Raw genomic sequence first — 19,399 nt, 5'->3', positions numbered from 1 at the left:
ACACTGATTCAGCTCAAGATACTGGGGAATTAGACTAGTGTATGGAGAATTCATGTCAATGTAAGATGTATGAAATGAATTTATTTAAGCGAATATTGAAAAAAAAACAATCCAAACCTTCAGAGATGGCCCCAAAACAAGAGATTTATAATTAGTGCCAGCTCAAATTTGACAAAATCAAGAAAGAATTTTGTATCAGCCTTCATAAAGGGAAAAAATAAACTATGCTGCAGACCTTTATCCACAAAATATAACATTCACCATGGAGGCTCACACACACAGACATAGCTCACATTATAAACAAAAGGGTTTCCTTTAAAAAAGCACTTCTTGTGAACCTCTGAATAACCTGAATGCAACTCCCACCCCATCTTCAATATCTGAATATGTGATATTGGATAAACATAGCCCATCAAGAGATCTGTAAAATACTTCAGAATAACACAGTGACAAGTAAATGTGATCAACGCAAAAGGTCAAAAAGTGATGAAAAGGATAGACATCAAAATAAAAACACCAGAATTTAACTTTTACCTTGATTGGCAGGCTTCAGAGACTTCTGTTTGGGGGCAGCCAACAGCAACTCTAATGGAGCTGATGGAATCACTTTTTCTTGCTTCACTTCCATAGATTTTAAGGTGTCTCCTGGGATAAGTTGATCTTTTCTCTCAACCATCATATTACCTGCAGCCCTAGCTGCAACTTCTTTTAAGAGGGCAGCTGATGAAGTCATTGAGGCCAGAGAAAGGAAAGAACTTCCTGGACGCTTCTGATCTTGAGAAGACTGACTTCTTTCACTAACTTTCTTTGAGAGAGCAGCCAGTGCAGAACTAGCTGACTGCTTTTGAATAGGGCTGTAAGCCGACGAATATGGACTAAACCTCATAGGCTCCTCTACCCTCGAAAGACTTTTGTCCAGGCGAACTGCATTTGCAGCTGCTTTAAGTTTCTGTGTGGCTGAAGCAGGTGATAAACTACAAGATGATGAACTCTGCAGCCAAATATCTTGGTCCCACATAAAGCTGTTACTTGGACTAAAATTATTACTTTGCTCCTGTTTAGCAGCTAATTTCCTAGCAAGAACACTTAACTGTAGTGCATGAGGGGAAGATGGTGACAGAGGCAAAGCCGAAACAAGACCATCTGCAGAACCCTCTTTTTCCTTAACTCCCAGTCCAGAGCTGCCACTGACTGGTCCAGCCTCCAGCAGTCGTCTCAAGTTGCTACTTATTGGTTTAGGCAAAACAGGGGAGCCCATTTCATGTAACAATGGTGATGAGACAGGTGACAATACATCCTGTTTACCCACGATGTCTCCAACCTGATCATTTTCGGAGATTAGCAATTCCAATGCGTTCCTAATTGGAGTTGTGCATCCTGAGGAGTTATCTGGAGAGGTTTCTTGTTCTTGCAGCTTTTTCCCAGGTGACACATTAAGGTCCTCTTGTACATCTAAATAGGAGACTTCGGAAGGAGTTTCAGAGGCATTTCCAAACCAATCTTCTTCTTCACCCAGTTCTTCTCCTGCTTCTTCATTTCCATCTTGAAAAGAAATTGGGGAATTTAGCAAAAACCAAGATATAGCAATATCATTGAAGCCAATATACTTGCTTGTTTGATACACTCATTTCCTATGACTGTATCAGAAATGAGTGTATCAACTATGAGCCAAAAAATTCCTGTCATCATAGACCTACTGCAGTTCACACCTTAAAAAGCCATTTTCCTTTGATTTATCCCTACACTAAGTAATCAACCAATGATCATATTTAATCTGTGGTCTTTGTTTGACTGGCAGCTGTAATCAAACTTGTTTGAAGACAAACATCTCAACATCAGACAATAGTCAAGAGTCTCAAGTGGAGTAATGTGTCAAATTCTTGGCACCTTTAGGAAAGATGTTAAGGTCTTACAGTTGGGAAAAAAAAAGACTTAATAGAATAATCCAAGAAATAATGATTTTACTCTAGAGAAGGCTTAATAAAAGTGTTAATAATTATGGAAGGGCTTTGAATTAGTGTAAATAAGGAGATACAATTTCCAATGACTGGAAGATTTGTAATCAGAGGATACAGATAGCTAACAAAAAGAACCAAGGGGGTAGATGAATAATTTATTTTACACAGAGCATTGTTATGATCGAATTGAATACAGTCGGCCCTCATTATCTGCGGGGGATTGGTTCCAGGACCCCCACCCCCCCCCCCCCCGTGGATACCAAAAAACGGGGATGCTCAAGTCCCTTATTTAACCTCAGTCCCAGTGGTCTTTAGGACCCAGTGGACATTAGGACCTGGCGGCAGAACTCTGAATCCGTTGTGTTTCTGTTCACGATCACAACTGAAAGTAAAGTGTAAATAATAAAGCGATCGGAAAGAGGTGAAACGCCATCAGTCACAGTTGGTCAACGATCATAACAATTTTAATGGAGCATGTGAAAGGCCCTGCCCGATGAAAGCTACAATGATTACTAAGCAACGCAGTGTTTTAATTATTAAAAATGTTTATTATGTGTTTTATATGCATAGGAAGGTAAAATACATACTACATACTAAAACAAACGTTGACTAAAATCAGACTTAAAGATGGACTCAGGAACGGAACTCGTTCATAACCCAGGGACTGCCTGTACTTTTAAATCATCTCTAGATAACTTATAATACCCAATACAATGTATATGCTATGTAATTAGCTGTTATACTGTATTGTTTAGGGAATAATGACAAGAAAAAATAGCCTGTACATGCTCAAGCAACGAGTGCTGGAGAGAGAACTTCCGGGTTTTCCCGATCCGCAGTTGGTTGAATGCGGAACCTGCAGATAAGGAGGGCCAGCTGTACTCAAAAAAGGCTAAATAGAAAGAAATTGAACTAAATGGGTCATCTTTTTCAACAGTTCATATAGGCACAAAAGATAACATATTTCCAAATAACTGAACTACCTAGCAGTTTATTAATGTTTGCTAGGTGAAATGAAGAATAAAATACATATTGCTAATGCCAAGCACAAATTACAATATTCACTAGCAATTGAAGAAATACCGAAGGAATTTCGATATTATTTAAGATAATGCTAATGTCCAAAATCTGAGTTCCATGTTGACGGTGGTTAAAAACAAAAATAAATGCATCTTTATTTCTGACTGTAGAAGCATTGGGAGTTTTCCATATTTTAGTATTGTCAAATTCACATCACTGGAAATAGTCATTTTTTCCATATATTAATTTGATGGTTAAAATAAGATCAGTTTGTGTGATTACCCTTCTGCTCTCTTCACAAATATCACTATTATTCTCTTCCCATGAAAGAACAATGATCACTCACAGCTGCCTCTGGATGGACACCAGCAAAACCCATGATTCAGTACTCCCACAAAGTAGTTTTCTAATGGAAATGAATAGGGATTTTCTAAAGGAAAAACATACTTTATAGAATGAACTACACTTTCACATCTCTGTCAAATAAGTACAGCAATATTGTGTTACTATAGATGTTGTAAATAATTGGTGCATACAGGTTCCTCTTTCTGCACGCAGCTAGAGGTCACCGCTGAAATACAAAATATCTTATTGACTATTATTAGCAGCTTCCTCACAACACAATCAAAATGGGGGTCTTATGTTCAGTAGCGCAGTGCTAAAACAAGTAAGAGACCAATAAGTAGCATGATGCTGATTGGTTACATAGTAAAGCTATCATTGTGTTGGCGCGTGGCCTAGTGGGCAAGGCCTCAGACTAGTAACCTGAAGGTCACTGGTTCGAGCCTCAGCTGAGGCAGTGTGTTTGTGTCCTTGAGCAAGGCGCTTAACAACACATTGCTCTGCGACGTCACTGGTGCCAAGCTGCATGGGTCCTAGTGCCCTTCCCTTGGACAACATCGGTGGCGTGGAGAGGGGAAGGCCTGCAGCTTGGACAACTGCCGGTCTCCCATACAACCCTGCCCAGGCCTGCGTCCTGGAAATTCCAGGCGCAGATCCATGGTCTCTCGAGACCGACGGATGCCACCACCATCAAAGCTATCATTAACCCTCAACAGTTATCTTGAGGTACAGACAAAGGAGAAGCATTTTTTTTGCAATATCCATATCAATGGAGTGCCAAGAGTACAACTGTGCCATCTCATGCAATATCTGTACTTTTTTTAACAATACAGGGATGCACATCAGGTCAAAAAGAAACTTGGCTCCACTGTGATGCTGCACCAATAACCAGTGTGGATATTAGCAAAGAATATTTCAGAGACCATCACACACAAAATGCTGGAGGAACTCAGCAGGTCAGACAACATATATGGAATGAATCAACAGTCGACATTTTGGACCAAGACCCTTCTTCAGGACTAGAAGGAAAGGGGGAAGTTGCCAGAATAAAAAGTGGGGGGGGGGGTGAGGGGAAGGAGGACTAGCTAGAAGGTGGTAGGTGAAGACTAAGGGCGGGAGAAGAAGGAATCTGAAAGGACAGAAGAGTGAACTAAGAGAAAACGGGAATAGGAAAGACACCAGGGACAGGTGGGTGATACATGAGGAGAAGAGGTAAGAGGCCAGAGGGGGGAATAGAAGAAGAGGGAAGAAGATAGGAAAATTACCCGGAGAAATTGATGTTCATGCGTCTGGTTGGAGGCTACCTAGATGGAATATGATTATTGTTTCTCCACCCTGAGAGTGGCCTCATCGTGGCAGAAGAGGAGGCCATGAACCAACCTGTTGCAATGGGAATGGGAGTAGGAAAGTAAATGGAGCAGAGCTGTTCAACAAAGTAACTATGAAGAGGTCATGCAGAGACCGTACCCTTCATGCCTGACTGTTGGAACAGTTTGCCAATTTGAGCTGACATGCTTCAAAGTTCAACATTAAACTTTGACACACTTGCAGTGGAAGGTTTCTGTTAAATGTATCACAGTTATTCATGGTGGTCTCAGCCTCATGCTTCAGATTCCTAGATTATTCTTTATGTACCCATCAGTACTACCACTTTATAACTATAATCTGCTGTCATATTGACTAGTTCAATCTTTGACAGGAGCTATGGTGTTTCTTTGTTCTTTCTCAGCAAATATTAACAATGGTTGGGAGTTAATTTGTTCTTAATATATTAACCTGTGGGACAGAAGAAGTCTATTTGTCACACTATGGTCCCAAATGAGTTTTCTTTAGTCCCACGTCATTCTACTTAGTGTTTTGAATACATATCCAAATTCTTCTTCAATCAATAGGCTTCTATAATCTTTGCAGGCACTGTTAGCTTGATCAAACTTATATTATTATAATCCTACAGTTTTGGGTGAATCTACCTTCCGTATTTGTCAATCTTCTTCCGATATAAAACAGAATTGATGAAAAGTCATTGACATGAAACATTTCCTTTTGTTTCTCTTTTTACAGATGCTACCAAAACTTCTGAGTATTTCTAGGACTTTGGATTTTATTTCAAATTAACAACATCTGTTATATTTTGTTTTTCAAGCTCATTCATTCTTTGCATGGCAGTTCCATACAGGGTTTGAGATGCTTTTCGTACCTTCAAAAATTTATGTTCCTTATGCTAACATTCACTTAATGTGTCTATCCTGTCCTGGGAACAATTCCATGCTTTTCAAATTATTTTTAGTCTTGCATGCCATTAATCTGTTGATTTGAGAAAATGAACAAATTAGTTGATCTATGAACACTGGATTTAATAACTAACATCAATTAAATCTACCTAAAATCCACCAATAAATACCTGGGCTTAAATTATAACCATATGAAAAAGAAAACTTTGTTATTGAGTTGAAAGTTGGATTTAGAAACTTCAGTAAGTCTGCAGATGCTGGAAATCCAAAACAACACATATAAAATGCTGGAGGAAATCTCAAGGCCAGGCAATATGTATGGAAAGAAGAAACAGTTGATGCTTTGGGCAGAGCCCCTTCAGCAGGACAGGGAAAGAAGGGAAGAAGTCAGAATAAGAAGGTGGGGTGAAGGGAGGAAGATCTACAAGGGGGCAGGTGATAGGTAAAACCAGGAGGGGGAGGGGTGAAGTAGAGAAGTTGATTAGTGAAAGAGATGAAGTGCTGAAGAAGGGGGAATCTGATAGGACAGGGTGGAAAATCATGGAAGAAAGGGAAGGGGAAAAGCACCAGAGGGAGTTGATGGGCAGGTAAGGAGATAAGGTGAGAAAGAAATAGGAATGGGGAATTGTGAAGATGGATTAAACCTTGGCACATCACAAGTGTGCAAGATGTTAGAAAGCAAATTTAAAAAATGATATGCAACAGTAGAATCAAATAGGTGTTCGGGTAACATCAAGAAGTTTGAACTGAGACCACACTACAAATTAAGTTTTCGTTAATACATTTTGCTCCCAAAAAATAGGATTGAGTTGGCTCAATGTTTGTTGTCTTTCTCCTATCTTATTAAACCATTTAAGCATCTCAAAAATATAATTTGAATCACCTCTGATCTTTTATATTCAAGAGAAATGCAAACTTAATCCATTCAATTTGTACCAACTGTTCAGACTTCTTATCTAAAAAGATTACCTGCATCTTTCTACTATACATTATGAAATGTCTAAATTCCCAACCTAACATTTGCAAAATGTAAACTGTATAAAAATCAGTATTCAGAATTTTGTTTGACCAAAGCCCTACAAAATATTCTTTTAGATTTTTTTAAATGTTAAAACCACTTTCTCTCTATTCTCAGCTACCTCTAAGAACTTTATATTAACTGGATTACTTTTCCATTTATGCTACATAGCAAAAATTGTTTTCAGTTGATGCACAAGGTTCCACAAAACAGCAAATGAATTGCCATGCAATTGCAGCTTGAAGGAGAATTGTTGATCAAGACAATTGGAAAGCTCTCTATTCTTGAAGTTGTTCTATGGTACATCAATACCAACCTAAATAGGCAAAAGCAATTTTAGTTCAAGTTCAGTTCAAATGCAAAATACCCTCTTGCAGTTTGTGTAGTTCAGAGATCCTCCAGCGTTTTGTGTGTTTGTTTATTCCTTTCTTTTCTTTTTTTGCTTTTTTTTCTTCTTTATTAGCTATTAGATTAGTAGTTTAGTTATTTTTGCATATTTTTTTCTTTGTTCTGTGTTTTTTATTATATTATTGATTATGAAATACCTAGATTTACCTTGTTCATACATATACTGTATGGTTCATGTTTTGGGAAAACTCATTTATATTGTAATCATTGCTTATGTATTCTTTCATGTGCAATGGGAATTTGTATGTTTGTAATCCCTTTATTAATATATCAATTGTATTTTGCTCATACTATTAATGATAATAAAAAGATTGAAAAAGAAAGAAAGAGTTTATTCCTCTCCATAAATGCAGCCTGACCTGCTGAGCTCCTCCAGCACTTAGGTGTTTTTCCATCAATTTTGCTTCTAGCTTCTATTCTGCCCTTGAAATTACTCTCCCCTTTCTTCTTCGTCTCCATCTATTATAAACTGACTGACTCTCACAGCTACGGCATCTTGACTGTACCTCTTCTCACCCCGTCACTTATAAAAATTGCTATTCTCTTTTTCAGTTCCTTCATCTCCACCGCATCTGCTCTCAGAATGAGGCTTTCCATTCCAGAACATTGAAATGTTTTCCTTCTTTAAAAAAAAATGGGGTTTCCTTCTTCTATTATTAATGCTGTCCACACCTGGATCTCTTCCATTTCCTGGACATCCGCCTTCACCCATCTTCCCACTGCCATACAGGGATAGAGCTCTCCATACCCAACACTCCATGAGTCCCCACATTCAGCACATCAGTCTCTGCAACTTCCGCTATCTTCAATGGGATCCCACTACCAAACACTCCCTTTCCCACCACCACCACTGCCCCACTTTCCACTTTCTGTAGAGATCACTCACTGGGTAACTCATTTGTCCACTTGTCCTTCCCCTGATCTACCTCCTGGCACTTAACCCTGAAAAGAGGACGTGCTACACATCCTCCCTCACCACCATTCAGGGGCACAGACAGGTGAGGCAACACTTCACCCCCGTCTGTCCAGGTCATCTGCTGTAACTGGTGCTCCTAGTGCAACCTCTGATGTAGACTGAGGGATGGCTTTACTGAGCGCCTTCGCTCCATCTACCTCAAAAGGGGGAATTTACATTTTAAAGCTACTTCCCAATCATTCACAGTTTGACATATTAGTCCACAGCCTCCTCTACTGCCATGAAGAAGCCACTCTCAGGTTGGAAGAGCAACACCACATATTCTGTCTGCATGGTCTCCAACTTGACTTCTCCAGAAATGTCTCCCCCTCCCATTCTCTCCTTTTCCTATTCCCCACTCTGGCTCCCTTCTTACCCCTCACATCTCCTCACCTGCCCTTCTCACCTCCCTCTGGTGCCCCTCCATCTTCCCTTTCTCCCATGGTCTTTGTTCCTCTCCTCGGATTTCTTCTTCAGCCCTTTAGCTCTTCTACCCATCACCTTCCAGCTTCTCGCTTCATCCCCCTCACATAAGAACATAAGAAATAGGAGCAGGAGCAGGCCATCTGGCCCATCTAGCCTGCTCCACCATTCCGATCTGATCATGTACTCATTTCCACCAACAGTGGAATGCAAAAGTTTGGACATCCCCAGTCAAAATTTCTGTTACTGTGAATCGTTAAGTGAGTAGAAGATGAACCTATCTCCAAAAGTTATAAAGTTAAAGATGAAACATTCTTTTCAACATTTTAAGCAAGATTAGTGTATAATTTTTGCTTTGTACAATTTTAGAGTGGGAAAAAAAGGAAAGAAGCACCATGCAAAAGTTTGGGCACCCCAGAGATTTTAGCTCTCAGGTAATTTTACAAAGGTCTCAGACTTTAATTAGCTTGTTAGCGCTATGGCTTGTTCACAATCATTGTTAGGAAAGGCCAGGTGATGCAAATTTCAAAGCTTTATAAATACCCTGACTCCTCAAACCTTGTCCCAACAATCAGCAGCCATGGGCTCCTCTAAGCAGCTGCCTAGCATTCTGAAAATTAAAATAAATGATACCCACAAAGCAGGAGAAGTCTATAAGAAGATAGCAAAGCGTTTTCAGGATGCCATTTCCTCAGTTCGTAATGTAATTAAGAAATGGCAGTTAACAGGAACGGTGGAGGTCAAGTTGAGGTCTAGAAGACCATGAAAACTTTCCTAGAGAACTGCTCATAGGATTGCTAGAAATGCAAATCAAAACCCCCGTTTGACTGCAAAAGACCTTCAGGAAAACTTATCAGACTCTGGAGTGGTGGTGCACTGTTCTACTGTGCAGTGACACCTGCACAAATATGACCTTCATGGAAGAGTCATCAGAAGAAAACCTTTCCTGCATCCTCACCACAAAATTCAGCATCAGAAGCTTGCAAAGGAACATCTAAACAAGCCTGATGCATTTTGGAAACAAGTCCTGTGGACTGATGAAGTTAAAATAGAACTTTTTGGCCACAATGAGCAAAGGTATGTTTGAAGAAAAAAGGGTGCAGAATTTCATGAAAAGAACACCTCTCCAACTGATAAGCATGGGGGTGGATCAATCATGCTTTGGGCTTGTGTTGCAGCCAGTGGCACAGGGAACATTTCACTGGTAGAGGGAAGAATGAATTCAATTAAATACCAGCAAATTCTGAAAGCAAACATCACACCATCTGTAAAAAAGCTGAAGATGAAAACAGGATGGCTTCTACAACAGGATAATGATCTTAAACACACCTCAAAATCCACAATGGACTACCTCAAGAGGCGCAAGCTGAAGGTTTTGCCATGGCCCTCACAGTCCCACGACCTAAACATCATCGAAAATCTGTGGATAGACCTCAAAAGAGCAGTGCAAGCAAGACGGCCCAAGAATCTCACAGAACTAGAAGCCTTTTGCAAGGAAGAATGGGTGAAAATCCCCCAAACAAGAATTGAAAGACTCTTAGCTGGCTACAGAAAGTGTTTACAAGCTGTGATACTTGCCAAAGTGGGTGTTACTAAGTACTGACCATGCAGGGTGCCCAAACTTTTGCTTCGGGCCCTTTTCCATTTTTGTTATTTTGGAACTGTAAAAGATGGAAATAAAAAAGTAATCTTGCTTAAAATATTAAAGAAATGTGTCATCTTTAACTTTATGCCTTTTGGAAATCAGGTCATCTTTTACTCGCTTAGCTATTCACAGTAACAGAAATTTTGACAGGGGTGCCCAAACTTTTGCATGCTACTGTACGTACCTTTTCCTCATAACCCTTTAATTCCCCTATTATGCAAAAGTCTATCCAACCTTGTCTTAAGTATATTTACTGAAGCAGCCCCCATTGCTTCACTGGGCAGAGAATTCCACACATTCACCACTCTTTGGAAAAAGCAGTTCTTCCCATCTCCATCCTAAACTTACTCCCCTGAATCTTGAGGCTATGTCAGCATGGTTTCTGTAAAGGGAAATGTTGCCTGACAAATCTGTTACAGTTCTTTGAGGAAATAACAAGCAGGGTATTCAAAGGAGAGGCAGTGGATGTCATTTATTTGGATTTTCAGGTGTTTGATAAGGCGTCATACGAGGTTGCTGAACAAGATAATAATTTTATGCGTTACAGGAAAGGCACTGACATGGATAGCGGAATGGCTGACAGGCAGGAGGCAGAAAGTGGAAATAAAAGGCGCCTTTTCTGGTCGGCTGCCAGGTGTCTGGTGGTGTTCTTCAGGGGTCAATACTGGGGCCGCTGCTTTTCACATTGTTTGTCAATGATTTAGATAATGGAATTGATGGCTGTGTGGCAAAGTTTGTGGATGACATGAAGATAGGTGGAGGGGTAGGTAGTGCTGAGGAAGCAAAGCGATTGCAGCAGAACTTAGACAAATTGGAAGAATAGGCACAAAAGTGGCAGATAGAATACAGTGTTAGGAAATGTATTTTGGTAAAAGGAGAAACAGTGTGGACTATTATCTAAACGGGGAGAAGGTTCAAACATCGGAGGACTTAGAAGTCCTTGTGCAAGACTCCCAGAAGGTTAACTTACAAGTTAAGTCTGTGGTCAAGTCAAGTCACTTTTTATTGTCATTTCGACCATAACCGCTGGTACAGTACACAGTAAAAATGAGACAATGTTTTTCAGGACCATGGTGCTAGAGGAAACTGTACAAAACCTACACTGAACTACGTGAAAACAACACAGAAAAAACTACACTGGATTACAGACCTACCCAGGACTGCATAAAGTGCACAAAACAGTGCAGGCATTACAATAAATAATAAACAAGACAATAGGCACAGTACAGGGCAGTAAGTTGGTGTCGGTCCAGTCTCTGGGTATTGAGGAGTCTGATAGCTTGGGGGAAGAAACTGTTACATAGTCTGGTCATGAGAGCCTGAATGCTCCGGTACCTTTTCCCAGATGGCAGGAGGGAGAAGAGTTTGTATGAGGGGTGTGTGGGGTCCTTCATAATGCTGTTTGCCTTACGGATACAGCGTGTAGTGTAAACGTCCGTAATGGCGGGAAGAGAGACCCCAATGATCTTCTCAGCTGACCTATCCGCTGCAGGGTCTTGCGATCCGAGATGGTGCAATTTCCGAACGAGGCTGTGATGCAGTTGCTCAGGACACTGTCAATACAACCCCTGTAGAATGTGATGAGGATGGGGGGTGGGAGATGGACTTTCCTCCGCATTCGCAGAAAGTAGAGAGACGCTGCTGGGCTTTCTTTGCTATAGCGCTGGTGTTGAGGGACCAGGTGAACACCAAGAAATTTGGTGCTCTTAACGATCTCCACCGAGGAGCTGTCTATGTTCAGTGGGGAGTGGTTGCTCTGTGCCCTCCTGAAGTCAACAACCATCTCTTTTGTTTCGTTCACATTCAGAGACAGGTTGTTGGCTCTGCACCAGTCTGTTAGCCGTGGCACTTCCTCTCTGTATGCTGACTCATTGTTCTTGCTGATGAGACCCACCACAGTCGTGTCATCGGCGAACTTGATGATGTTGTTCGAGCTGTGTGTTACAGCACAGTCACGGGTCAGCAGAGTGAACAGCAATGGACTGAGCACGCAACCCTGGGGGACTCCTGTGCTCAGTGTGATGGTGTTGGAGATGCTGCCTCTGATCTGGACTGACTTAGGTCCCCCAGTCAGGAAGTCTAGTATCCAGGTGCACAGGGAGGTGTTTGGGCCCAGTAGGCTCAGCTTTCCATGCTGAACTGAGGTCTATGAACAGCATTCAAATGTACGTGTCTTTTTTGTCCAGGTGGGTTAGGGCCAGGTGGAAAGTGACGTCAATGGCATCGTCTGTTGAGCGGTTGGGATGGTACGCAAACTGCAGGGGATCCAGTGAGGGGGGCAGCAGCATCTTGATGTGCCTCATGACGAGCCTCTTGAAACACTTCATGATGATGGATGTGAGTGCAACAGGACAGTAGTCATTGAGGCAGGACACTGAAGACTTTTTCGGCATGGGGACAATGGTGATGGCCTTGAAGCACGTTGGGATGGTGGCGCTGCTCAGGGAGCTGTTGAAGATGTCAGTGAGAACATCTGCTAGCTGGTCTGCACATCCTCTGAGCACTCTACCAGGAATATTGTCTGGTCCAGCAACCTTCCGTGGGTTGACCCTGCACAGGGTTCTCACATCAGCCACGGTGAGACACAGTACCTGGTCATTTGTAGGAGGGGTGGACTTCCTCGCCGCCAAGTCATTTTCGGCCTCAAAACGAGCACAGAAGTTATTTAGCGCATCTGGGAGGGAGGCATCACCCACATAGTCAGGTGATGTTGTCCTGTAATTGGTGATGTCCTGAATGCCCTTCCACATGCGCCGTGTGTCATCGCTGTCCTAGAAGTGGCAGTGAATTCACTGGACATGTGCACGCTCTGCCCCTCTGATGGCTCTGGACAGTTTGGCCCTTGCTGTTGTTAGGGCTGCCTTGTCGCCGGCTCTGAAGGCGGAGTCACGGGTCCTCAACAGCACACGCACCTCCGCTGTCATCCATGGCTTCTGGTTAGCACGTGTAGTGATGGTCTTGGACACAGTGAAGTCATCGATGCTTTTGCTGATGTAGCTGGTCACTGATGTCGTGTACTCCTCTAAGTTGGTAGTCGCCATAGGTTGCAGCTTCCCTGAACATGTGCCAGTCAGTGTGCTCAAAGAGGTGTGGCAAAGAAGACAAATGCAGTATTGGTATTTATTTCAAAGGACATAAAATATAAAAGCAAGGAGATAATGCTGAGCCTTTATAAGACACTAGTTGGGCTGCACTTGGGAGTATTGTCAACAGTTTTGGGCCCCATATCTCAGAGAGGATGAGTTGTCATTGGAGAGAGTCCAGAGGAGGTTCATGAGGATTCCAGGAATAAAAGGGTTAACATACAAGGAGTGTTTTGCAGCTTTTGGCCGGTACTCACTGGAATTTAGAAGAATGTGGGGGGATCTCATTGAAACCTACTGAATCTTGAAAGGACTAGATAGAGTTGATGTGCAGAGGATGTTTCCTTTGGTGGGGGTATCCAGAACTAGAGGGCACAGCTTCAAAATTGAGGGGCAACCCTTTAGAACAGAGGCAAGTAGGAATGTTTATAGCCAGAGCAGTGAATCTGTGGAATACTCTGCCACAGACTGCAGTGGAGGCCAAGTATGTGCATATATTTAAGGTGGAAGTTGACTGTTTCCTGATTGCTCAGGGCATCAAAGGATATGGCGAGAAGGCAGGTATATGGATGGGGTTGAGTGGGATCCGGGATCAGTCATGATGGAATGACAGAGCAGACTCGATGGGCTGAATGGCCTAATTATGCTCCTATGCCTTATTGTCATTGAATACCAATTGAAGCATTTTATTTATTTAGAGATAAGGCTCAGAACAGACCCTTCCGGCCCATCGATCCATGCTGCTCAACAACCCACTCATTTGCCTGATCATAGGACAATTTACAATGGCAAATGTCTTTGAACTGTGGGTGGAAACTGGAGCACAGAGGAAAGCCACGTGGTCACGGGGCGAATTAAAAATCCCTATAGACACGTCGAATTGAACTCTGAACTCTGATGCACCGAGCTATTATACTAACTACTATCATGCAGATAGTTATTTTGATAATCATTAACAATAAGAAATTAACATCCCTGAATAAATGTAATTATATTCAAAATGTTAGTAAACAGCTTTAAATGAAAAATGCAATATTTCTCACCAGATCATGTTGAGCAAGTAAACAGCTCACTACATTGGGAATATTCACTCAAGAGGTATGACTAGACAGCACTTCATGGCAGACCTGATCCACACAACAGCTTGCTATATTAGATGAATGACATTGGCCAATTGTAGGTTGACTCCCAGTGTTGTTTCACAACTAACAGTTAACCATGTTCATTACAAATCCTCTGACAAGCACTAATGCACTCCAATTTCCTCACAACATCCACTGCTCTGTCCACTAAGCACTTGACAAACAAGAAATGAGAGTTAGAATGTAATGTTAATTTTCAAAGGCATAGCTGAGCTTGCTCAGGAAATGAGTTTAATTCATATCAGGGCACACCATGCACACAAAAATTATAGCATACAATATTGTGTAAAGAAAATGTCAATTCTCTAAAATGCTTCAAAGGAGCTTATAGCAAAAGAGGTTCAAGGCTCCACCTCAAACTTTGCTAAAGTTGGCTAAACAGGGCCAAGATGTTATGGAATCAACCCAAGTTAAGGCAGAGTAAACTATCCCAAAGTTCTAGAACTCCTACAGTAATAGCGATTTTTGCTATAAATTTATACACAAGATGTCACAACAAGGACAATGTCAGGCTCAATTGATATGTCTTAATTGTTGGATAACCTGGTGAAACAGGCCAACAGGGTTCACAAAGGTGCACCATCTAAACTGGCTAAGAAATGCAAGGCAATAAAGGAAATATGCTAGCAGTCTAACAGCTTCAGGAATGAGAATAGTTAATGGTGGAAAACAAAGTATTGGCATTACTCAGAATTATAAAACTGAAAAACCTGCATACTCTCCTGTACTGCAAATCAGCATGCATCTCTCAGCCTATCCTCTCATACACATGAACCTAAACAATCAATAACCTTCCAATTCCATGGCAACTACCAAACAGATAGGTCAAAGACATGTACCCAACAGAACAGAACACCTGAAAGAGAAACACTGAATTTCAAAACAGAAAGACAGGAAGTTATTGCAACAGTTTTGAAATAATTGAACATTACTATCTTTGCGTAATGTTAATTTTAGTATAATTGGGAATAACAACATACAAAATACAGTCTAAATTTTATATGCAGTGTCAGGATATTTAAAAGAATACCAGCCTGTTTTGTCAACACATTATTTTTAATTTCATGTCAATAACCCATAAAATGATAATCAAAATAATTATGTGTTAACTAACTTCTCACAACAATCATTTTAGGGTTAACTAATGGCAGTGGCTGATGTGAGCTAAGCATTCAATGACAATCACTTTTTGCTAAACTAATTTTAATAGGTAGATTGCTAGGAAGTAAAAAACTAACTTACTGACAGTAAACTATTGATTATAACCTGAAAAATATATCTTAATTTCATTCCAGTTCTTATTCGTTTGCACTCGTAACAAAAAAGGAGTCGATCAGCTTTGTACCAACTCCCAGAGGAGCAATTCCACAAATCCCAATCCCACTCTCCATTTTTCCGCTATACCTCGGCAATTTATATTTTGTCACGCGCCTATCAACTCACATTTGATTCTTTATTGTTATTAACTTATACTAGAATGTGACTTACAGGAGCCAATTAACCTTCTCGCTCATCTTTGGGACTTGGAAGGAAATGCAGTGCCCAGAGGAAATGCACACGGTCGAAGAGAACGTGCACAGTCCAGAAAGTTTTACTCAAGGTCAGGGTCAAACTTGGGTCTTCAGTTATGCTGTAGTGCCATGTTAACGCCAAGCTGGTGAGTTACTAGAACGGCCATCACCATGCAAGTAAGTGACAAGTAGTTTGTCTGTTGTCACATGTCTACCACATCTATAGGGAGAATCTAGAGACCCACAACTGAATGAATGCAAACGCGTAACCATTGCTATTCTCAATGCTGTTTCCAACTCCATCATCGAGTCAACCAGTAAGTAAATCATTCTGAGCTAGAACCATCACAACCACCAGGCCTATAGCATCCATGTCCCTGTAAAAAAAAAGCCCTGATCTTTGAACTGTTGTTTCCCTGAAATAATATGATACTGTATGTAATTCAGTTCCATCACCAACACTAATTTCACTAAGTTGCAGTGTTTTTCTTTCAGTACTGATTCCCAAATTTCTTTACCCTCTCCAATTTTGCCCCATCTGCTCTGAAGACAATGATGTGTATTGAAATGACATCCCGCAGGTGCAGTCAAGAAATTTGATTGTCTGGACATCAGTCATGCAGGTGGCAAACAATGAGAGTCATTTGACTATATGACATTGAGAGTCAGATAACTATCTGACCTTAAGGCCCTGAAAGAGGATTTTGATCTTTAAATTCATAGGCACCTCTTGTGGTATAAGTGGTCTACCAACCTAGATTGAGGTTAACTGACTGAGTCCAGAATACTAAAGGCATTTGAAATATCTTCCACGATGCCCTCCCTGCCAAAAACCATGCGATCATGAAATCAGGGCTTTGCCTCGTCTACACAGTTCATTAACATATGATAGTTTGACCTTAAGATTTCCACACAGGTTCTCCAATCTCCTGCTCTAACATTAATTAAATCATCACAAGCTCCAAAAATGAAATGACAGATTAAATATGCATGGAAATTTATGGACTAAGTATTTATTTGCAGAAATTTAAAATTAGTTCAACGTGCAGAGTTCTCAAAAAAACTGTGAAGTTGAAGAGTACAACTGCAGCTATGGATCACTAGAACAAGCTTCCCCAAATGTCATCAATATCCTGGAACAATTCTTTGCTAAAGTGCTAACTTAAGGGAGCAAAAAGGCAACTTGTGACAACAAGCCATCAATGATAGACTTGATCCCTGTTGCTAGATCCGAGTAACTATTCCCATAAACAGTCTATCGTTCACTTTCTGTCATCCAAGCTTTTAGTAATCATGGGTGATCTTAAACTATAAATGTAGACTAATGGAGACAAAAATTATTATGTATAATCAATACAAATTTTGCTAACATGTATTTGAGTCAGTTATTACATAACTCAATGTAATTAAGACTAGCCTCTCAATCAATAAGTAAGTCATTAATTTAACAAATCTCTTAATAGGTTTTACATAGACAAGTGCTTTTAGATAGTCACAATGCTGTGTTGTGCTTTGTCGGCTGCGGTGCAATGGTGGGATTGACCTTTACTGCACAGTCAGTAACCAGAACAGGAATCCTGGAGATGTTATGCACAAGGCACGTTTGCAACGCACGCCTATTGCCGCGCCTTTATTCACCATCATACCAATTAAAATAGGAGTTTGTCTGACTGAGTAACATTAGATGATTAACAGTAAACTAACATGCGTTTGCCGTGATAGCAGAGGCTTGGTTACCGGTGTCAAAGCACACGGTATACAGTGTAAATAAATACAAGGAGGGTGAGCACAGCACTGGAGGGTCACAATTTGATCCGGTGAACTGTATTTGTAGCAAACGAACAGTAAAGCTGAAGTGCTGCAGATCTGAAGGAGTTTACTCGAGTCTTGATACGAGAATAAAATAAAGAATTAAATGGCAAAATGTCAGTGCGAGGCCGGCGCTCGGCCTCGACTGCCAGGGCGGCTCTGACCCGAAGCCGTGAACTCGGGCGTGATCAACGGCGGCCCCTCGGGTAAACCCAAGGCGGCGAGAAATCATGCTTCCCCCCCCCCCCACCCCCACCCGAGCAAGCCTGAACTCAAAGTTGCCGCTGAAATAAATAAGACAGAGAGAGAAAGTGCGGGACTGATGTGAGCAACTCCGAGTGGAAGAAGAGGAAGGAGGCTGCTGTTGCTGGGCCAGCGCCAGGAGCAAAGCCGGGGGCAGAGGCCGCGGCCTGACCTCTCGCTGGGCCCGGGGCGGGGGTCCACCATCCCCTCCTTTGGCCTAGCATAGCCCCGGACTTTCCTCGCTCACTCTGCCCGCCACCCCTTCACCCCTCAGTGGGATTGGGGCAGAGGTTAAAAACGGAGTGAGAAGCCACGCACAGTTCAGTCGGTGACCGGGAAGGGTGAAAGAGCCGAGGGCAGACTCCGGCTCCACGGGAACGTGTCGGAGATGACCCCCCCCCCCCCCACACACACCACCCCGCCCCGGATCATCGCCGAAAGCCCCATAAATCACACCCGGTCCGAGGTGCAGAAGGAGACTTCAAACGTTCCCTCTCCCCTCCCTCATCGCCACCAACATGGCGGTCTCCACCCGGCCGCCGTGTTAAAAGGTGAAGCGGTGGCGGCGCTCGGTGCCTTTGTCAGCCTCACCCCGTCACCCCGGCCCAGCCGCCCGGCTCACCCTCACCCCCGACGCCGCTCACTTACGCGAATAAGGCAGGCGCTTCGGCTGCTCCTGCTTTCTCCTGGGCATTTTCCTTCCTCCCCAACTCTCCTCTCTCTCAAATCATTTTCTCTTCACATTCTCCTTTATTGTCATTTTGTGTGTTGTTGATGTTATTGCCGAGGCACAAAAACACCGACAAGAAGAATTGGCGGCGCGCACCGGAGTGTGAGTGACATGCGGCGCTGGCTCGCACTGCCCGTGTCCGTGTGTCAGCCGGGGCCGGGGCTGGTGCACCTGGCGAGCTGGCCGGAGCCCGGTGAGTGAGTGTGAGCTGGGTGTGTGTGAGTGTGCCGCTGCTACCCGGAGCTCTGCTCTGCCCCAACCCTAACACTAATCCAGGGATCAAAGGGCAAGTGCGGGGACGCCAAGTAAAGGTGCCGCTCGGCTCGCAGGGAAACATTCGCGACCAGTTTCACGTCCCCCTTTCTTGCTGGAGCAAAATTAAAAAATGCATTCATTGCTTGCATGGTCCATTCGCGATCAAAAAGATGATTTCAAACCCAAAGGGCGCCGTTTGCCACATAGCGTGCCCCCCCCTCCACGCTCTGTATATTTTGGGGTGGGAGATTGGAGAATAATTCATTGTTGCTCTCTGATAAAAATCTGACTTTGGCAGCATTTATTTTCAGCAGCTGGCTTACTTTCGTTGAGAAACCCCGAGTGAACCTTGATAAATCCAACTTTGCTTTAAAAAAAAAGAGCTCCGTGTTTGGAGGGTTTGTAAATTTGAATCTTGGGATTTTATTACACTTAGTTAAAAAGAACAAATACTATATATATAGAACCTGTCGGAACCACAGCATTTGTAAACTAAAGGTGCTTCATCGGGCAACAGCTTCGAGTATTTCATTTTAACTTACAAAACATGCCTTTGTCTATTCAACTGGTCAAAACTGTTTAAAAACTATTATCTGCTTCCTCTAATAACATGGGGAGTCAGACCT

General features: G+C 42.2%; 1 protein-coding gene across 12 annotated transcripts in view; it reads right to left on the bottom strand.

Moving 5' to 3' along the window:
- Nucleotides 1-18,814, bottom strand: part of znf827 (zinc finger protein 827) — an 89,155-nt gene extending 70,341 nt beyond the window's left edge. For 6 of the 12 annotated variants that reach the window (XR_009511276.1, XR_009511275.1, XM_059964996.1 and 3 more), the window contains exons 1-2: nucleotides 18,437-18,814; nucleotides 535-1,542 (exon numbers count right to left, since the gene is read on the bottom strand). Coding sequence is in view for 8 of the 12 variants with exons in the window: in XM_059964996.1 (XP_059820979.1) it covers nucleotides 535-1,542; nucleotides 18,437-18,482 (1,054 nt within the window). In the remaining 4 variants the exon portion in view is untranslated. The remainder of the gene's footprint in view (nucleotides 1-534; nucleotides 1,543-18,436) is intronic. The other 6 variants (XM_059964989.1, XM_059964991.1, XM_059964990.1 and 3 more) reach the window with 3 other exon arrangements.
- Nucleotides 18,815-19,399: the final 585 nt, after the last annotated feature.

The sequence above is a fragment of the Hypanus sabinus genome, chromosome 3, assembly GCF_030144855.1.
Source record: "Hypanus sabinus isolate sHypSab1 chromosome 3, sHypSab1.hap1, whole genome shotgun sequence".
NCBI classification, from domain to species: domain Eukaryota; kingdom Metazoa; phylum Chordata; class Chondrichthyes; order Myliobatiformes; family Dasyatidae; genus Hypanus; species Hypanus sabinus.
Note: the sequence above shows the minus strand (reverse complement) of the source record. Positions and strands in the feature narration are given on the sequence as shown.